Raw genomic sequence first — 19,578 nt, 5'->3', positions numbered from 1 at the left:
TACATTTTAAAATTTTCATAAGAACTTGAAAAAGCAAGTTTATAATTTTTATAATTATGTTGAATTAAGTAGGATATTTTGTTCTTTTTCTATGTTAAGACCAAAAGGAAAAGCTGATGCAAGAGAACAAAGACCTGCAGTTATGCTACCTGGAACATAAGCAACAACTAGATGAACTGAAAAATCACATTAAGTTTTTGATGAAGGTGAACTATTTCTGTTTAGAATATGTGCAAAAAACCTCGTTCTATGTTTTATGCATAGTGCAAATACTTCTTGAAAATAAAATAATACCGAAATATAAGTGTTTATTCATGATATCAAGCAAAATGTCATGTCTAGTGAGAATGCATCTCGTTATTCTGAATATATTTCTTCAATATTCATTCACATCTGATAACACCTTTTCATTAAGTATTTCTGTTTCAGGAAAGTAATACTGATATGGCAGAATTCCGTGAAGGTCTCTTGCTTCTAAAGGTAACTTACACAGAATGAGCATATGGGGGGCTGGAACTAGATGATCTTTAAGGTCCCTTCCAACCCAAACCATTCTATGATTCCATATATTTTGCATTAATTCTTTTTTTTTTTTTTAAAAACACTTGGTTGACCATTACATGTTTTCTACACATTGTCTGGGATTTTCAAGGGCTGAATTATTTGTGCATCTTTTAGTAGTTAATACTTCAAACTTTGTGTGCTTTTGTCATCTTTCAGTTACAGTGAAGCAGAAGGGAAGATGAAAAAATTGCCAGGATAAAATCTAAATTTATGTAGATAATTCATTATAACATCAGAAGTGAATTAAACCAGATTCACAAGCATTTTTTTAAAAAAATTACTTTTTCTCAGTTAAATGACTTATCAGACCATCTTGTTCTTCCCGTAATGTTTATTTGAAAAAAATATTGTTTGTGAATTCTCTAATTTAAGGGAGCATACTATAAGCATAGAAGTTCTAAAATGCAGTACAGCGATGCTTAACAACTTCTCTTTGTTTACTAAAATAGAAAAACAAAAATACGCAGAAAATGTTCTGTTTTTTTCTCTTGCACATAAGTTGTAATTTTATTGTTTACAGTGAAATTGAAAATGAAGTGGGGGGAAGAAATCACTGAAAAAATAAGTTTGCATTAAGTTTGCACTGTTCCAGTGATGTTTTATTTTCTTTAGGAAGTGTTTACTGTAAACAGGATCTTTTTCTGCTACCCAAATTCAAATCATAATTCTGTAATGATAATGAAAAAACCAAACAACCCAAAACAAAACAAACCACCTAGATGAAAATTAAAACCTTAGTATTAATAACAAGCAACGTAGACCTTGAGAATAATAATTCAGGTTTTGTACATTCACTAAAGCGGTATTATTAATTATATAAGAGGCAAATATATTAGGAGCTTTGTATTTTCTTTGGACAGACAGGAGTGATTGCTTCTGAATTTCTCATACATTTTAATTGGTTCCTGATAATCACAAGATTACATTACTGAATACAACCCTGACACGTACTGGTCTACCTCATTCCTATTTTTTGTGTTACCACATGCTCAGAATTTGCAAAGTTATGCTTGCTGTCTTATTGTTGTTCCAAAAATATATCCCAGTGTTACATTTAACCATGCACAAATACATCCAAAGACTTTGCAAAAGTTTGTTCAAGTGATTTTTCAAATTTTTTCCAGGCTCAAAAGCAACAGGAGAACGGGGACCTTGTGTTTTTGGAAAAAGTAGAAGATGATATCCATAAAGATTTAGAACACTCCATGCGGGAGCTGCAGTTAACACATGCGGAAACAGTGCAAGAACTTGAAAAGACAAGGAATATGTTAATTGTGCAGCACAAAATTAACAAAGATTACCAGGTACTAAACTCTACTCACAGTGGAAAATAACCTGATAATAACATTTAAGCATTTGTAGCACTAGAACTGGTCATAATTGAGACTTGCAAATTCAGCAACAAAGCCAGTCTGTTTATAGGTAACCTAACCTAAAATATGCTGTTGAAAGTATTGTCTTAAAAGCATGAGGTCCAAATGACTATAACTTTAGTTTTTTAACTCACCCTGATCAGAGCCCTCAAACCATGCTTTCTTGGGATTATCTCTGAGCGCTTATCAGGTGCTCACAGGAAAAATACTAAGTGTACTTATCAAATAAGCTTCCTTTTCCACAACACTGCTTTTATGCTATTGTGCTGGATTATTGCAGATCATATTTTGACTTTTCATTCAATTATTCTAAGTTTAAAATAACAAAATCTTTAAAAAACTATTAGAACATTCTCCTGAAAGAATAGCTAGTCTGGTTTTCTTTATGTTTTCAGACTTTGCTGAAGTTCAGACTGATTGCTGTATTGCTGAACTAAATATTGCTGCTATTTTCGTGTGCTCTAAATGTTCTTTCCTCAAATCTAACTGTACTTTAATTTGTAGCCAAAAGCACGTGCAGCATCAGTGCAGACAAGCCTCAAAAGTCCTTTTTACATGCAAATTTTTTTCAGACTGAAGTAGAAGCAGTGACACAAAAGATGGAAAGTCTACAGAAAGACTATGAGTTAAAACTAGAACAGTATGTCCATCTTCTTGATATTAGAGCTGCACGCATCAGAAAACTAGAAGGTATATTTAAAGTATATTCTTTAATTTTTTTAATATCTTATCTCTTGCAAATTATTGCTGTAAATTTGTTCTTTAGTTGAAACACTTCTCCATTGCTGAAACTAGTAGGAAGGTCAGTTCTTTCATGGAAAATTATCTGTGTGCTGTTTCATTGACTTAAATGATAAGGTTATTAATCAAACAAAATTCAACAAAGAAGTTTATGCTGCGCTATTGCTGAATAAGAATAAAACTACCAAACTTTGGTATATTTTACTATTTTTTAAAATCATATATTTATGGTCAACCTTTTATTTTGCTGTCCTGTCGTTACATAATCATTTTATGTGTTGCTAAAAAAATCTCAAAGTCATGATATAATATACCTACAGAACATTTCAATATGATTAAATTAAAATGCTGTTTTAATGGCTTCGGTGCATACAAGATGCATAGGAAGCCTGAAATAGGATACCTTACAAACCTGAATGTCATAACAATTTTCATGTTTGTCTCCAAGTTGTATCCCCCTGTACTAAAGGGCTGCATGATGCTTTATGTCCTAACTCTGTAAGCATGTATTTTGATTTGTTCACCACTTACCCCCCGTAAGGCCGGGCAACATCTTAAAGGTCTTTGCTGATAGTTCTGTCCACTCAAGATATTACAGAGGTTAAAAGCCCAATGTATTCTTTCTTTCCTTGGCAAATTTAGTTCAACCCTACAAAAATATGTATCTTAAGTCTGTACTACATTTGCATAGTGATACTTACTTTGATCATTGCATAAGACTTCTGAATTTTTACTCGTTAACTCCCTTGTAATGTGTTATTAATTGGTAGGGGCCTGTGCCTATCTTTTACATATACTGAAGCAGCTCCGTTGTGGAGGTATTCTTGATTGTTGTCACTATGCTCAAAGAGCAGTAGATGTGTGATTTTAAAGGTGTGATTTCTTTTTTGGTTACGCCTTTCAGAAAATAACAATGTTAATATAATTGAGTTATGCTTTTCTGCTTTCTACTCTGTCATTAATTATATTTTATTTTTAAACAGGACAGTCGTATCGTAACTATTTTATTTTATTTGTTGCAGCCCAACTAAGAGATATTGCCTATGGTACAAAACCATATAAATCCAGACCAGAAAAATTGCCAGGGGATGCAGTAGATGAATTTGATGAAACTTTACATTTAGAAAGAGGAGAGAACCTTTTTGAAATTCATATCAGCAAAGTGACCTTCTCTTCTGGAGCTATGCAGGCTTTTGATGACCATGAACTTGCAACTTTTTGTACTTACGCATTCTATGACTTCGAACTTCAGACAACCCCAGTAGTTTATGGGCGTACCCCATCATATGACTTCACTTCTCAGTACCTTGTGCAGGCTGATGACTTCTTCTTGCATTATATAGAGCGAAACAGTATCACACTTGAGGTCCATCATGCATATGGCACAGATTATGAAACAGTTGCTGCGTGTGAACTGAAGTTTCATGAAATCTTGGAAAACAATGGGAAGATCTACAGCACAGCAAATTTAGTTGGTAATTAACATATCAAAAAGTATTCTGTTTGATGCAGTATTGTGACAATTAAGTAATGTGTATTTGGCCAACAATGAATTTGTGTATTACTATTTTAAAAGATAAAAAAGGGTTTATACAACATGATATTTCCTGTTGGGTGTGCAGCATGTTCTGGTGATTCCACCAATAGTTGTGGGAAAGGTCTAACAGGTGCAATTTTGCCCATAGTGGCTGAGGACAAAGACGGTGTTAATAGAGTGATCCTGAAGTATGTGACATAAAAAGTATGTGACATGCTGGAAATGGCATTAGAGAATCTTGTCTGAAAATGGCAAGTGATTCTTTGTCTTGTGTAAAGTTTACTTACAAAGTGATACTACTACACATGTAAATAATTTTATTAAAAGATAGTATCACCTTATTCAACAGAATTATACAAAAACAACATGGAGAAAAGTAGAGTGGTGCACTTGACTGCACTGTAGTGCTATTCAGATGTTAGAATTTCTCTATGAATACTGTAGAGAAGATATTTTAAAATGACTGATATTCTTTTTCATTTTATTTTATTATTTTATATATTGTTAATTGGGATTTAGTTGTTTAACGCAAGTTCCTTTCATCCTCTGAGACTGTTACTGATACAAGGGAGCTCTACTTCAGCTGTGAAACATACAGTAATTTCAGTGAAGTCTTGTAATATATTTAAATGAAATTAAATTATTCTACTTCTGCATATGCAATTTCTCTGTTTGGCAGAATAGCCATTAAAAACAAAAACATTTCTGAATTATAAGACTATAAAACATCAGTGCTTTATATCTGGCCCAAATGTCATCACTATATCCCTCATTGCTTATCAATAAATAAATAAAGAATTGGTTATAGTGTTTGTAATTTGAACTGGTAAGTTAGAGGTCTTCATATAACAGCTGTAAGGCATCAAAAAGGTGCAAATGGTGGTGATTACATTTCATAATATTTCATATAGTAGTGTACTCTGTGGGGGAGTTGGTTTAGGTTTTGTACATTTTTTTCCTTTCAATTTAATTCATAGTTTTAAAATAATTCTAAGATATCCCGGACGAGCCTTTTTAAAGAAGTATTTAATCTGTGCTGCTTAGTTGTTTTTTTTTTTTTAAGAAGCATTTTGTCAGATCAGTATATTCAGAGACCTCTAAGTGCCCAGTGTTGTCAAAAATCTGGTTTGGTAAGCTATTATAAAGTGGTATTTTTGATGGTAATTTAAACTGCATACCACTTTATGGGACATTTCCAACTGTTGACATACAAAGCTGTCCTAAACTTTATTTGCCTCAAAGAGATTAAAATAATGAACTTGACATGACTCTATAGTTTGGACAGTAAATATCACAGCTTACAATATGAAAAAATGGTCGTGTTTTGGATCATACTTGTAGAGCCAGAGGAGTTGTTTCTGTTTCTAACATGAACTGCGCATCTTGTGTCACAAACACTGTCATAATGCATAGTCACAAGATAACTAATCTTTAATTTGTGGCATTTCCTGGCTTTTGATTTAAGTACTTTTATGTTGAAAAGAAAATTAATACAATCCTGTATATATTTGTTCCTTAGGAATCAAAGAAAACATTCAAAATTATGGTACCGTAGAATACTGGATCAGGTTGCGAGTTCCTATGGATCAAGCTATTAGACTCTACAAAGAGAGGTCAAAGGCTCTGGGGTACATAACATCCAATTTTAGGGAACGGGAACAACCGTTCCAGGTATGTTTGGGTTTGTACTTCATTGTTTTGATAGAATAAACTGGTCAAAATTACTTGTTCAGTTCAAATAGTTTATTTCAAGTCTTGATATGTTCAAGGTTAACAAAGTTAAAGGTTCTTGAACTGCAAAATATCTTTAGCAGTTGAATGACATGTTTTTCATATAAAAAGATAAAAAACCAGTTGAATTATAGCTTTCCTGAAGAGACAAAGTCTTAAACTTCAGTTATTTATTTTTACTGAAATTGCCACTAGAATATTTAAAATTATTATATTTAATTTTCTTAATTTGTAGGCATCAGTTTTTGTTAACGTTTAGTTCTAGTACAATGTTAAACCAGCTGGGTGTCAGATCAGTGTAACAGGTGAAGCGGTTGTTCAGAAAGGTCTCAAAATTCTTAATCTTTGAGTATTACGAGATTGAGATTATTTTACATTTCCATTATTTTTTGTTTGGGTCTTATTTTCCTGGATAATTAAGAGAATTTTGATAATTTAATGCACTGTGTAATCGTGTTTGAATACAGGTCACAGATAGATAGAAGAAGAAGGGACTTTGAGACATCTCTATCAATTATTTAAGAAATAAAACCAATCAGGTAGAAATGTATAAATTAAAACACTTCAGTTTCTAATAGGCAATTTCTTTTAATCTACAGCTGTTTAAATTACTTTAAGTCTGAAGTAACTTTAATGTTTTATATTATCCTGTAATGTAAATTTATATTATAGTAGAATCTCAATGGATTTGATGATGTAATCTAAGAAGTATGTTTAGTGTATGAATTCTATTAAAGGTCAGTGTAGGCATTTTCAGAATTCATGTTTAATAACATTGTAACATTTGCTTAAAATCTGATTTTTTTAAAAGAATCAAAGGTATTTTTAACTAACTCACAGAATTTGGCCATTGTTAAATGCAAAAATCTGTTGTTTAGTTTTCTTTATTTTTGATTATGTTATTACTAGCTGTGTTACCAATCCAAACACAGTTGAAAGGTAAAGCATGTGGAAGACAGCATTTTGCTGTAATTACTGTAAAATTGCAAATTCAAACATGGCAACTGAAATATACTGATTATATGGGAGAAAATAAAACAGTAAAAATGGCAGAAATGAGGAACAGCTTCTGCAGAGCTGTTTGAAACACTGCAGTTTTCGGAAACGTTTCATGGCAGAAACTAAAAGTCATATAGCTATAGCAGATGGTTACATTATGTTAAGGGTTCTGTCAATCTGCAACTGCAAAAGTAGCTTCAGTTGTGCATTCCAAAACTTAAGTTTTCACTAGTTAAACATACATATAAAATTTTCTGTCCTATATAGCAGCAGAAATCACGGAAACATGAACTGTACATAAACTGCTATAAATTTTTCTTTTCCCAGTTCTGTATATAGCCAGAAATAGTAGTCATAAGGTTGCATATTAAGGACTTAAACTGTCATGTTTGGTTTTCTCATTAACTATTTCAGTGTGGCTTATTTAATCAAAATGTTTAACATTTTATCACACAAAATCAAATTGATACATATTTCCCCATATACCAGAAGATAGAACTATGGCTTCCACAAGCAAGATAATTATGTACAATTATTGAAAATAGCTGTGACATATTACAGTAAAAAAAGGAGAGCCTTTTGAGATCAATATAGGTGGGGATTACTCATTTAAAATAGTCATGTTAGTTGTTTTCTTACTATTCTTTAATTTTTATTAAAATGAGTTTCCCAATTTGCCAGCTGTGAGTTCCACAGTATGTACAAGCCATGCTGATAGGTAATTAAAAAAACTTGTGCTATCATTGAGTTTTTCAGTTTACTTCAAACATGCTGGTTTCTAATTTTTGTAAATTGTTTATGTAGGTAAAGTTTTGGAGGAAGAAAAAACCAGAGGAATCTGCAGTGCAATTTTAATTATTGAAAAGTACATATATAAAAGGGACTACAGTTATAAAAATGTCTTGACACAGGATAGCTATCAGAATCCTTAATTTTAAAGTGGCACTAGATATGAATCCCTCTTAAAACTGTAATCTTCACTGCTTTGTTGATAATAAAATGACAAGTAGATCATAAAACTTTACAAGAATAAAGCAAACAATCACAGACCTGAAAGGATTAACCTCTTATTTTGTTATACCAACAACCCAAGAGAGATGTCGTTGAATTTATAGAGCAAGTAATATTTTGACATATAAAATTAAACAGTAGTTGGAGTGTCATTGAAATAATCAGTTATTTGTTCTACTTATATAGTTCTTAGAGTTCACCAACGTAAGAATTCTAATGTTTTTAATTTAACTTCTTTTTCATTTAAAGCAGCAGATACTCAGAACTGCCCAAGTCAGCACTTCAACAGATGGCAATTTAAATGAACTCCACATTACAATAAAATGTTGTAACAATCTACAATCTCGAAAAAAACATCTTCAGCCAAATCCTTATGTTGTCTACAAGTTCTTTGATTTTGCAGACCATGATACTCCCATCATTCCTAGCAGCAACAACCCACAAATAGATGACCATATGTGTTTCCAAGTGCCAATGAATGCAGATTTAGACCGATACCTAAAATCAGAATCTTTAACCTTTTATGTATTTGACGATGGTGAAACGGAAGAAGGTGCTTATGTAGGGAAAGCCAATGTGCCTCTTATTTCTTTATCACATGACCGATCTATCTCAGGTAAGAATTAGACCTCTTTAAACTTAACAAAATCTTCACTTCCTGTTTCATACCTCTTTAAATCTCTTTAAGAACCAAGCTAGAGAACAGCTTTTCAGAGGGATCTGGGCAGGCTGGATGGATGGGCCAAGGCCAACTGTATGAGGTTCAACAAGGCTCAGTGTTGGGTCCTGCACTTGGGTCACAACAACCCCCTGCAACGCTGCAGACTTGGGGAAGAGTGGCTGCTAACCTGCCCAGCACTACAAGAAAGACATTGAGGTGCTGGAGTGTGTCCAAAGAAGGGCAGCAAAGCTGGTGAATGGTCTGGAGAACAAGTCCTGTGAGGAGCGGCTGAAAGAACTGGGGTTGTTTAGCCTGGAGAAAAAGGAGGCTTAGGGGAGACCTTATTGCTCTCTACAGCTACCTGAAAGGAGGTTGTGGGGATGTGGGTGTCCGTCTCTTCTCCCAAGTAACAAGTGAGAGGACGAGAGGAAATGTCCACGAGTTGTGCCAGGGCAGGTTTAGGTTGGATATTAGGAAAAACTTCTTCACCAAAAGGGTCATCAAGCATTGGAACAGGCTGCCCAGGGAAGTGGTTGAGTCGCCATCCCTGGAGGTGTTTAAAAGATGTGTAGATGTGGTGCTCAGGGACATGGCAGTGCTGGGTTAACAGTTGGACTTGATGATCTTAAAGGTCTTTCCAACCTAAACAATTCTATGATTCTAAAATCCCATATCGTTCATCTGCTGTTCTTGTCTGACAGAATTTTAAACTCCCAATGAAATCCTGGAAAGAAATTCTGCATCTCAGTGTTACTTAAGTCATAGCTAGTGAAAAGTCTGTGTCAGAGTTTTGAAACTGATGAATGATTTTTAATATAAACATTAAACTTCAAACATTAAACTTCAAACATTAGAGGAAGCAAAGAGTAAGGGAGAGAAAAAGTTTCTAATATTTATTTTGTTTACTAAGAATGTTCCAGCATTGTTGTATTTTAACTCAAATTTTAAAGTGGTGTTTTTGTGATTATCCATCAACTCCAATGAATCTGAGCAGGATGCCTGTACCTTAACAGGGTGGATTGTAGTAGTAGAATTTCTTCACCTCATGACATTTTCTGAGATTTAAGAGAAAGAAGTATATCTTTCCTTTAAAATCCACAAGTTAAAAAAAAAAATAAAGGAACCTGATGTCCAAGCATTAATTTATCATGGTCGTAACAAGGATGAAAAGTCTTTTAAGTTCTTTTTAGTTCTCTATACTGGCCCAAGTATGAAATAATTATGATTTGATAAATAATTATGATTGGAATGATGTGTCACTCCAGCACTGGACTAAATTAAATTGCTAATCAATTATTGATGTTTTCTTTTTTTGTTAGCATTTTAGTAATCTGTTTGCATCTGTCTTTTACCACTGTTTTTTTGCCATGAGAAGCCTACCAAATTTACCAGTTATTTCTCACACTACTATATTATGAGTATCTCATTATTAGGTAGAAAGTCCCTGTTAGTCTTAACATCAGGTGGGAAGGAGTGGCTGAAACCTGGCTTTCAAAATGTACTGCTTTCATAACTGGTAAGATACCTGTGGAACAAAAATAGTAGGTGTCTTGAAATAACTCAAAAAAACCCAAGTGTTTCTCTCTGGTTCAACAGTAACCTGGAAATATTTGATATCTTCTTTTACTGGTCCTTTTTTATGTTCTAATGATAAAAAAAATGTTTTCTGGCATATACATACTTTTTTCCACCTCCTTTTCTTCTGGTGTTGCTGCTACTTTTTTTTCAGGACTGATATGCTAATTTAAAACATAGTTTCTTTCTTTGCATAGCTTCATGGGTTTTTTCATTAGTTTCCTTTTCTGGTTTTGGCTAATATACACTTAAATTAGAAAATTTACATGAGAAATCAGCCTCTTCGGGAAAAAAAGCAGATCAAGAGCTATACTTGGAATCTTAGAATCATTGTTGACTGGAACTCCTGATATGATCTAGTTCAACCTTCTGACCCAGTTAGAGCAAGTTGCTCAGGACTTTGCCAAGTTAAATTTTGAATATCTCAAAGGACAGATATCTAGTACCTATCTGGTAAACCTGTTCCAATGTTTATCCCCCTCATAATAAAAACTTTTTCATTACAGAGTTGGGATTTCCCATGTTCCAACTTGTGTCAGTTGGTTGTCCTCCTTCTGCTGTGCACCTCTGATTCTGTCTCTTCTGCATCCTCCTGTTAGGTGGCAATAAGATCCCCTCTGAGCCTCCTCTTCTGAAGGTTGAACAAATCACTTCTTTCAGCCTCTTCTATTGTCATGTGCTCCAATGCCCTGAAGCTCTTTGTACCTCTCCACTGGACCTGCTCCAGAATGTCAATGTCTGTCTTGTGCTGGAGAAGCCAGAACCGGACACAGTATTCCAGATGCCATCTCATAGGTGTTGAATAGAGAAAATGTGAAACTTTCCCTGGACCTGCTCAACTGCATTCTTGCTAATACAGGCCAGGGTGCAGTTGGCATTCTTTGCTGCAAAGACAGCTTGGCTGGCTTATATTATTTTTGTCAAACAGGACCAGCTCTTTTTCCGCAAATCTGCTTGTGGCTAGTCAACCCCTAGCCAGTACTGCTAGTTTGGGCTATTACTGGGCTGATGCAGGACCTTGCATTTGCTTTTGTTATATACTTCATGAGGTTTCAGTCAGCCCATTTTTCTACTGTGGGAATAGCAGCCCTGTCTTCACTGCATCAGCTGCTCCCTGCAAGTTGGTATCAGTTACAAATTTACTATGGTGTTTATAATATAAAAGCTGCTTAATGATTATTTCGTCAACTATAATACATTCATGAAAATGTTAAAAAATGATTCTATAATTATCCCATATAAATGGATAATAGGAGAAAATTTGCAAGTGAATTTAGGGTGTTTCGTCTTCAACAAAGATTTAGCAACTCACACATTTTTAATACCCTTATATTATCTTCAACAAAAGTTAGTAAAATATGGAAATGTTTTAGTTAAATCTTTTGAAAGATATCAATAAGAATTAGTTAACTGGTATTGAATCATCTGAAAAACGTACAGGACATCTTGAACAAACACAGTAATCCAGTCCCTTCTAAATTCTGTATTTTTGAATGCCCGCAGTGTTATATTGGATGTATTTGGACCTGCAAAACACAATATTTTGACACAGTTTAGCTTCTAAAATGAAGACTATTAAGTTGCTTAATTCCTGAATCCCATTCAGTTTTGCACTGCATTTTCTTGAATACATATAGAATAAGATAATTTAGACAAGATTTGCATTATGCTTTCAGGTACTTTTGAACTAACAGATTCTGAAAGACGTGCTACTGGTACCATCACAGTTGAATTAAAATGGAAGTTTGTCTACCTACCACTAAAGGGATCAACAGTGGCAGCAGACTTAGTGAATTACATTCAAAATGAGGAATCAATGGCAACTAAATTATTAGCAGAGGAAAAAATGCAGCCTCCAGCCCTGTCTCCTTCTTTTACTTCATCAGTGACAGTAAGTAATTTAACAAACTCACAGAAGTTAAGAGATATAAAAGACCTATTACAGCAGGTCATTTAGTTCTTCCCTGATAACCAGGATTTGTCCTTACTGTAACATAATGTATAGTACAAATACTTCATATAACTACCATCTTCAACTTCCTTTGGGAAGTGAAATCATTCTTGTGTCCAAAGCTTTTAAAAGTCTTTTATAATGGTAGATAACCACTTACCAAAAGGACAGGGAGTAAAGGGAGGAGAAATAACAAACATTAAATGTTTTCCCTGTAAATTTAGTGCTTACTACTTGTCTTTCAAATGTAGATGTCCTACATAAAATGTACTCACATGCTTGTGCAACTTCAGGGCTATGGTTGAAATTTATGACAGTTATGAAATCAGATATTGTTTCTGTGGTCTCTTAGAAACTCGGACAGAACTCAATCAGTTGGGGTAGCTTTGAGACAAAAGAATTCTCAAGCAGCCAGACCCAAGCCAAATGTAGGTGTCTGCACCACACTTATTCTGGTGCCTGGACCATGGTGCTAAGATACCACATAGCTTCTTAAAAATTACTCATAAATTAAAAATGGTATAAGGATTTTTTTGTGTGTATAAAAATCAGTGGAAGTGGAGGATAATTTCTACCTTCATCAAAAGAGAAATCATGAACAGTAATATACCACTTTATTATTTTTTGTCTTTTGTGTTATAACATCACAACAGAAATTTTTCTGGACCATTTTCTTAATTTTGCAACTATTACCAGTCACCAGTTTCTGTGTTAAAATTCTCCAAAGGGAGTGGCATGAGGAAAGGTGTCAAAGATACAGTAAGCCTACAGAACAAGAAAAGAAATCAAGCACTCCATAAACAATAATAAATCATCATTCTGCCACATATATGAGAGCACTGACTTCAGTCCTACAATTATTTCTCACCTGAAACTCACATTGCATTCCATAGATGTTCTGTAGAGTTTTATACTCATTTTTGGCTGAAGTCTGAAAGGTATGTCCATCTAGGGGGGTTGCTTATTCAAACAACGTCTACATCATCTTGCCTGTTTAGAATTGAATTTAGTGCAGTTAGGTTTGGCTTTGAGAAAAATTAGGGTCCCTCAAAATTTACTGTAAACTAAGATGGTTAGAATATGGCAATAAATGGTCTTTAACTATACTTGTTTTATTACAGAAACCAACCCCCAAACCAAGGCAGCGCGCAGCTCAGGCAGACAAGAAAGTATCTTTTCTGGATCTTAGAACAATAAAGATGGCAGTAAGTTTTAAGTATTTTGCTCATGCATGTTGAAGCAGGAAAGACTACTTATGTCTCAGTATGGACAATTTGTAGAACTAATAATTGAGAATGCTCAGTTATTTTAGCAGCACAAGACTGGGATGTCCCAGGCAATGAATGATAGCACAACATTGCAAATAGGTGGGGGATACAATACACGGATATTTGTGTGACTCCCTCAGAGTTGCTTCCTATACTTCACAGTTTACAAGCTTCAACCTTCATAAACTTAGAGCAGATTCTAACATATGACTCTACAGAAACCAGCTTTATCCGAACAGATCCTGAGTGTTGTGCTACACAGTTTGACACAGTTCAGAGTCACCTCTCTATCATCTGAGATTACATACACTGTGAAAACAATTACACTTCTGAACTTGGGGTGCACCATCATGTGTGCATCCTTCCAGACTCTAGGGGAGTCTGCATGGAACTATCTCAAATATATCTCCTGTGTGGTGTAAATTTTCATTTGATCCTAAATAATTTCCCTTCAGAGAACTCTTAATTAAATCCATTAAGTTCAGATAGATTCTTTAACAGCTAATATAAAAGGTTATGAGTATTATTAATTAATTAATGCAACATAATATTATTAACTAATAAAAACTAGCTGTGATTGTTTTTTTCCATTTGTAAATGCCTTGATTGGATTTATTTTTTGAAATGTTGACATCAGTTTTCAATTCACAGGTGGTTCTGCTATTTAGTTTACCATGACTAGAACTTTGTTTTGAGCCGTACGGTATAGACTGGAAAAAAGAATTAAGTCAATCTCTTGTATTGATTAACTTTAAAAAATAAAATCATATGTTAGTGAAATCAAATCTTTTGAGAGTTTAGATATGGAAAACTGAAATGTTAGCCATATACTTACACACACACAACATATCTTCAGCTGTCCAAACAGTAACTTCTCAAAGTTTGAAGTTTTTCACAAACTAGGGTATTCTAAGCTACTTGGTCTCCATCAGAAGTCTTCATTACTGGGTGGGAAGCCCCCCTAGATGTTTTAAAAATCCAAGCCTCATGGTCTGGTTCAAGACAAAAGTACTGTTAAAACTAAATAATGAAGTACCTGGGGCTTCTCTGATGTCTAAATCTTGTGGTGAAATGGCAAGAGAGTGACCATGCAAGACAATTATAAGTGGATCAGATTAAAACTGCACAGGAACAGTCTGTTTCATTTTCCTGCTTGTTTTCTGAATAGCAGAGAATCTAGTTCTTGGATATTGATGTGACACATGCCAAAGCAAATAGTTGTTTTCAGAAAAGAGGACTCTAAGAAGTGGGACGAATGGTTTGACTTGCCTAAACCATTTGTAGGCATTGTCCAGCCTCATAGGTAGAAGCTATAGCAGAGAACAGAAGCAGTAATGCTAATGCAGGGAAGCAAAGGAGGACATAATTTCCTGTCCAAATGCTTCTCCACCAGTAAATTTATACCTACTTTTGTGTGTTAAGTGTCTGCTATATGTTAAAATCTTCCCCTTATTTTACCCATAACTTAGGGCTCTGTTGTTGAAAATGACATGGAACTTGCACAGATGAAGGCTTCAAGAGTTCCAAGTGTTTCAAAGGTATGAGATTATTCAGGTTTTGTGGTTTTGTATAATATATTGCATTTGAATTCCATGTGTATGTCATTTCTTCAGAGTCATGCATCAAAAATCAGACTACAGGTAAAGTAAGATCTCAAAAACTTCTCAGAAATATAAAAAAAGTGATTCCTTGTGATGACAGTCTTCTTTCTTTGGCCACTAGAAAGGGAGGAATATCTCTACTTATTTCCTTCTATATTTGGATGAAGTTTATTTTGTCTTCCCTCTAAAAAATGCCATTATAGAGCAGGGGGAAAAAAGAATAAATGGAGTAGCTTTGGAACATTGCTAAATATGTAGCATTCTAAGGAGAAGAAAAGTATTAAATATTGTAGTTTGTAATGGTCCAATTGGTCGTGAAATTAAGTTGTGGCAGATTGGCAAACTATAGTTTCTAGTGGCATAACACAACGTTTAATCACTGGCTTTTATGTTCCTTTCACTTTTTTACTTTCAATCAGAGCCTCGGATGATCTTTTGAAGTTAAGTCTTCTTTTCACCACAGCAGGTGGTATTAGTCAAGTAGAATAATCAACAAGTATTCTCTCTGAAAATTTTATCCACAAAATACAACTTTGTCACTGTAGGAATTAAAAGGAAAGGCCAAACACTGTTTAAAACACAGCGGTTATGACACATCATCTATGCCAAGGAGAAGCATAAGAGACATAAAGTCAGTTTTCTACGACTTGAAAACTTCAAGCATAAACTTTATTTATAGAATAAGGCTCTTAAGTGTTTAACATTGCTTTGCTTTGTGTGGCTCCAAATGTGTTAGAATAGAAATAACTTTCAGCTGTCCACAGAACACCTGGGTTTTCCAAAACTGGACCTGAAGTCTCATGGATTCTGAGGGTAGGAGGTGAGGCATCAGTGTCTCTGTGGAAAATTCAGTCCTAGAGGAGAATTGCTGGATAATAAATAATGCATAGGTCTCCAGCAGATTTCCATGTCTGTAATGTTATATCCGTTGATGAGGTATTATTTTATGTAACTGTACTCAAAAGGGAAAGAAGGGATTAAGATTACTTCAAAGTTATGCACTAAATATTTTTTACCTTAGATAACATGTTTGTATTTTGTAGCAAAGCTGATGCTTTTTTATATTATTTTAGTTTGGTTTTGAAACAGAAAATATCGTATAATTCAAATTATAAAATTGCTAACTGAGTAAGGTGGTGGTGATTTGTTGGTTTTGGTTTTTTTGAACTGAGTCTTGAAGAACTGAAAGGGCTGAAATATAAATGAATCTGGAAATCTAACAGGCTGTATATATGTTGACAGGTACCAAATGATTATAATGGTTATGTTTTCACAAATATACATTGTTAGAAAATTGTCTTTCTACGGTATCAATTATTTGTTACTGCAGTTGACAGCTTCTCATTGTTTCCTGCACTGCATAAGCAATATAATTGTTTAAAGGCTATGTATAATGAATGTGAGCCATAACTCTTCAAGTTTTGAATTTTAGTAACTTTGACTGTTCAAGGAGTGTTATAAAGACTGTAAGTTTATCTATTTTTATATAGCGTGTGGTACATGAGGTTAAACAAGAAAGGCTAGCAGATGATAAGGTGAAGGAGATGGCTGAAGAAATTCAACAGGAAAAAGAAGACCTCTCGCATCTGTCAGAGGGGCAGTTGGCCGACCAAAGCTCAGTTACCTCTGGAGATGAGACAGAAATAACTGAGGAATTGGAACCAGAAGGTATTCATTTTTCTGAATAAGTAACTGTATTTTCTTAATAAATCTCTGTCTCTTTCCATTTTCTTAAGCATTTCTTATGAGCAGTGGGAGCTGCCTCATTATGAGAAGCTTCATGACAGAAATGATATTCTGGTGTACTTTATAGCTGAAGCTGGGTGGTGGATATGGTGGTGTTATTTTCTTCCCAAATGGAAACTGTATTGTAATTGCATGCAAAAATCTGGTATCTGACCTAGATTCATAAAATATTAAAGGAAACCTGGCTTCTATTTTAAATGTCTTTATATTCTCCCTTAGAACTATGCTGTTCTAAAGACTATTTTAATGAATATGCTCCTTTTGTCTGCGGATAACAGCCAATGCTGATATCGGAAATCCTTTCAGACAGTGAGAGGGGTAGTATGTCTTATCACATCTGTGACATAAAGTTGTTAGAGGCAGATTTATTTAAAGATTATAGAAGCCGGGTCATCCTGTTCCACCCCCAAGCTTAAACTGTTTATCATTGAAATAAACCAAGTCCACAATACCAAGTTTAAAGTAAAAGCACAGGCAGGATGCTAAAATTTTATGTTCAGTTGTTTGCAGCTTCTGCATAAGAATTCATTAGAAAAAATGGAAAAACATGATGTTGAAGCTCTTGTTGTGTTTATAAGTAATTTGCTCCAGAGAAAAAAGACCTGAAATCTTTAGGAAATAATCCACTGGCATACAGAACTACTTTAAAAGAAAATCTTCTTTACATATGCATGGTGTTAAACTTAGTCAGAGGCAATCCACAAATTCAGGCCATATTCTTATATAAAGCTAACTGTTATTCATACTTCAGTTCATCACAGGGCTTATATCATTCCACTCATCAACTTTCATCTAGGAAATATTACTTTTTTTTTTAGCAAATCAGAAAAAAATACAGTTTAGATGACTTGAAAGGTCATTGATTTGCCAGTGTTAATCTTCTGCAAGGAAGAGAAGATTTACCTAGCACTTATACTTTATTTATTAGAAAAGCAAATATATTGCTATCAGGTTTCTCAGCAAGTCTCAGATGGACTACAAATACAGGGGTTTTTAATTACATTGATTTTTTTTTTTTTTTAGCAGATCAAGATGATAGACAAAAAGATGATGCCATTGAATCAATAACTGACAGCGATGACTGTATTGTTTCAAGTCCAGTATCCAAGAATATTAAGGTGAGGCAGAGTATTTATGGCAATTATTTGGTAAGTCGTAAGAAAAATATTTTAAGCTTGATGTCCTTTAAGAGTAGCTTTGCTATATCTAAGGTCAGATTCTAAGGCATTTTCAACGAATGTATGTTTTCCTCTTTCCAGCTCAAATAAACACCTTTCCACAGAAAAAAATAAAAGTAACCTGACTGTATGGTGCATGTGATTTATAGGTGTTTATAATTTTTTTCTCTTAATGTCATACACACTTAGAAGTAGACATTTCTAATTAGTTCCAATCTGAAATCAAATTTTAGACCTGCAGAAAATCTCCCTAATGAAAGATAACTATTGTAACACGAATGTCTAAAGAACTTAGTCTTGTTGTTCAGTCCTACCCGTTGCCTTTATGGAGGAAAATGTGCTTTTCTGCTTCTTCCAGTGCTTTCTGAGGAAGGGGAGGATAATTTCACTTGTCAAGGCCTGTAGTAAACCTTCAATGCTTAGCTACCCACTGTGTTTCATCCCAGTCTGTTAATTTGGTTGAATGTTGTTGAAATAGCAATTACGTAAGGTTGACGTAAGTTAACAACATGCAAACCTTGCATTTATTTTTCTAGTTCATCCACATATGTATCTTTTGTTCCTGACTTCCAAACAGTTTTAGAACTGAACATCACTTTTCAAGAAAATTTGTACATGTACGGTACCAAATCACTTCAGCGTACTTCTTTTTCTGTTGTTATTTGTGGGCGTGTATGGTAAGGATATTCTCTTGGCTTGTTCTTAAAACCAGCAATTAATGAGCATAAACTCATAGACACAAAATAACACAGCATAATGCAAATTTGGAAACTTTGATTTGAACAGTAGTTCTCTAAAAAAAAACCCGAACATTTCATACTTTTAGATCTAACGTTGACTGAACAATCTTAAAAAATATAAAACTAGCACTTAAAATTGATTATAATACTTCTAACGGTTAGTAGTTCTTTGGTCTGTCTTAGCCTTCTTTTAAAGGACCAGAGATGTACTTTTATATCCTTGCAGTCTTAACTTTTTTTAATGTTCTGCAATGTGATAAGCTAGAAGTAGTTTGATGATTTTTTTTTTAATCCTTTTTTCAAGGCTGTGTGGAATCTTACAAATAACTAGCAACAAGAAGCAATGCTTTGTATAAGAAATATTGCTCCTTTTTTAAAAAAAGATTGTAGAAGGGATTTAGGAATCCTATAACATATATATGCTGCAGAAAGATACAGAAGGTTCTTTTAAAGACAGAACTGCATTGCTTATATGTAAATGTTAAAAAATTGTTTCGCCTGTAATTTTAAGAACTAAAATGACTGCTACTCATCTCCATGAAGTCAAACTATAATACAGTTGATCTATACGTTTCTACTCATCCTGTATTTTATTTTATCAAAATTATTTAAGAACACATCTGGGAGGATTTTAAGTGTAGATTCATTTCAGGTTCATTAGTTGCTACCTCTGTCTATTGATCTGTTCCTCTGGTAACAAAGTGCATGTTCAAGAAGGGTAGATAACAAAAGCTATCAAGTATTAAGGTAACTTGTTTGATACAAATTGGATTTTAAAAATAAGCAATGGTATATTTGAAATCTTGGGTTAATTATAGAATACATCATGTGAAAACTGTGATTGAATTTGTATTTTTTTTAAGATTAAAAATCACTGCCTTTTATCTTTTGAGATAAATATC

The 19,578-nt window shown here is 34.0% G+C and overlaps 1 protein-coding gene across 14 annotated transcripts in view; it reads left to right on the top strand.

Moving 5' to 3' along the window:
• RPGRIP1L (RPGRIP1 like) overlaps positions 1-19,578 on the top strand; it is an 80,927-nt gene that overhangs the window by 33,588 nt on the left and 27,761 nt on the right. For 8 of the 14 annotated variants that reach the window (XM_074839970.1, XM_074839972.1, XM_074839976.1 and 5 more), the window contains 12 exons: positions 100-206; positions 430-480; positions 1,689-1,868; positions 2,510-2,627; positions 3,701-4,153; positions 5,735-5,886; positions 8,206-8,572; positions 11,869-12,083; positions 13,265-13,348; positions 14,881-14,949; positions 16,503-16,680; positions 17,782-17,876. In XM_074839970.1, coding sequence (XP_074696071.1) covers positions 100-206; positions 430-480; positions 1,689-1,868; positions 2,510-2,627; positions 3,701-4,153; positions 5,735-5,886; positions 8,206-8,572; positions 11,869-12,083; positions 13,265-13,348; positions 14,881-14,949; positions 16,503-16,680; positions 17,782-17,876 — 2,069 coding nt within the window. Of the gene's footprint in view, positions 1-99; positions 207-429; positions 481-1,688; positions 1,869-2,509; positions 2,628-3,700; positions 4,154-5,734; positions 5,887-6,413; positions 6,479-8,205; positions 8,573-11,868; positions 12,084-13,264; positions 13,349-14,880; positions 14,950-16,502; positions 16,681-17,781; positions 17,877-19,578 lie in introns of those variants that run through there. The other 6 variants (XM_074839983.1, XM_074839979.1, XM_074839978.1 and 3 more) reach the window with 6 other exon arrangements.

This window comes from Strix aluco, chromosome 14 (genome assembly GCF_031877795.1).
Source record: "Strix aluco isolate bStrAlu1 chromosome 14, bStrAlu1.hap1, whole genome shotgun sequence".
Classification (NCBI taxonomy): domain Eukaryota; kingdom Metazoa; phylum Chordata; class Aves; order Strigiformes; family Strigidae; genus Strix; species Strix aluco.
This window is presented reverse-complemented; position numbering and strand designations above follow the sequence as displayed.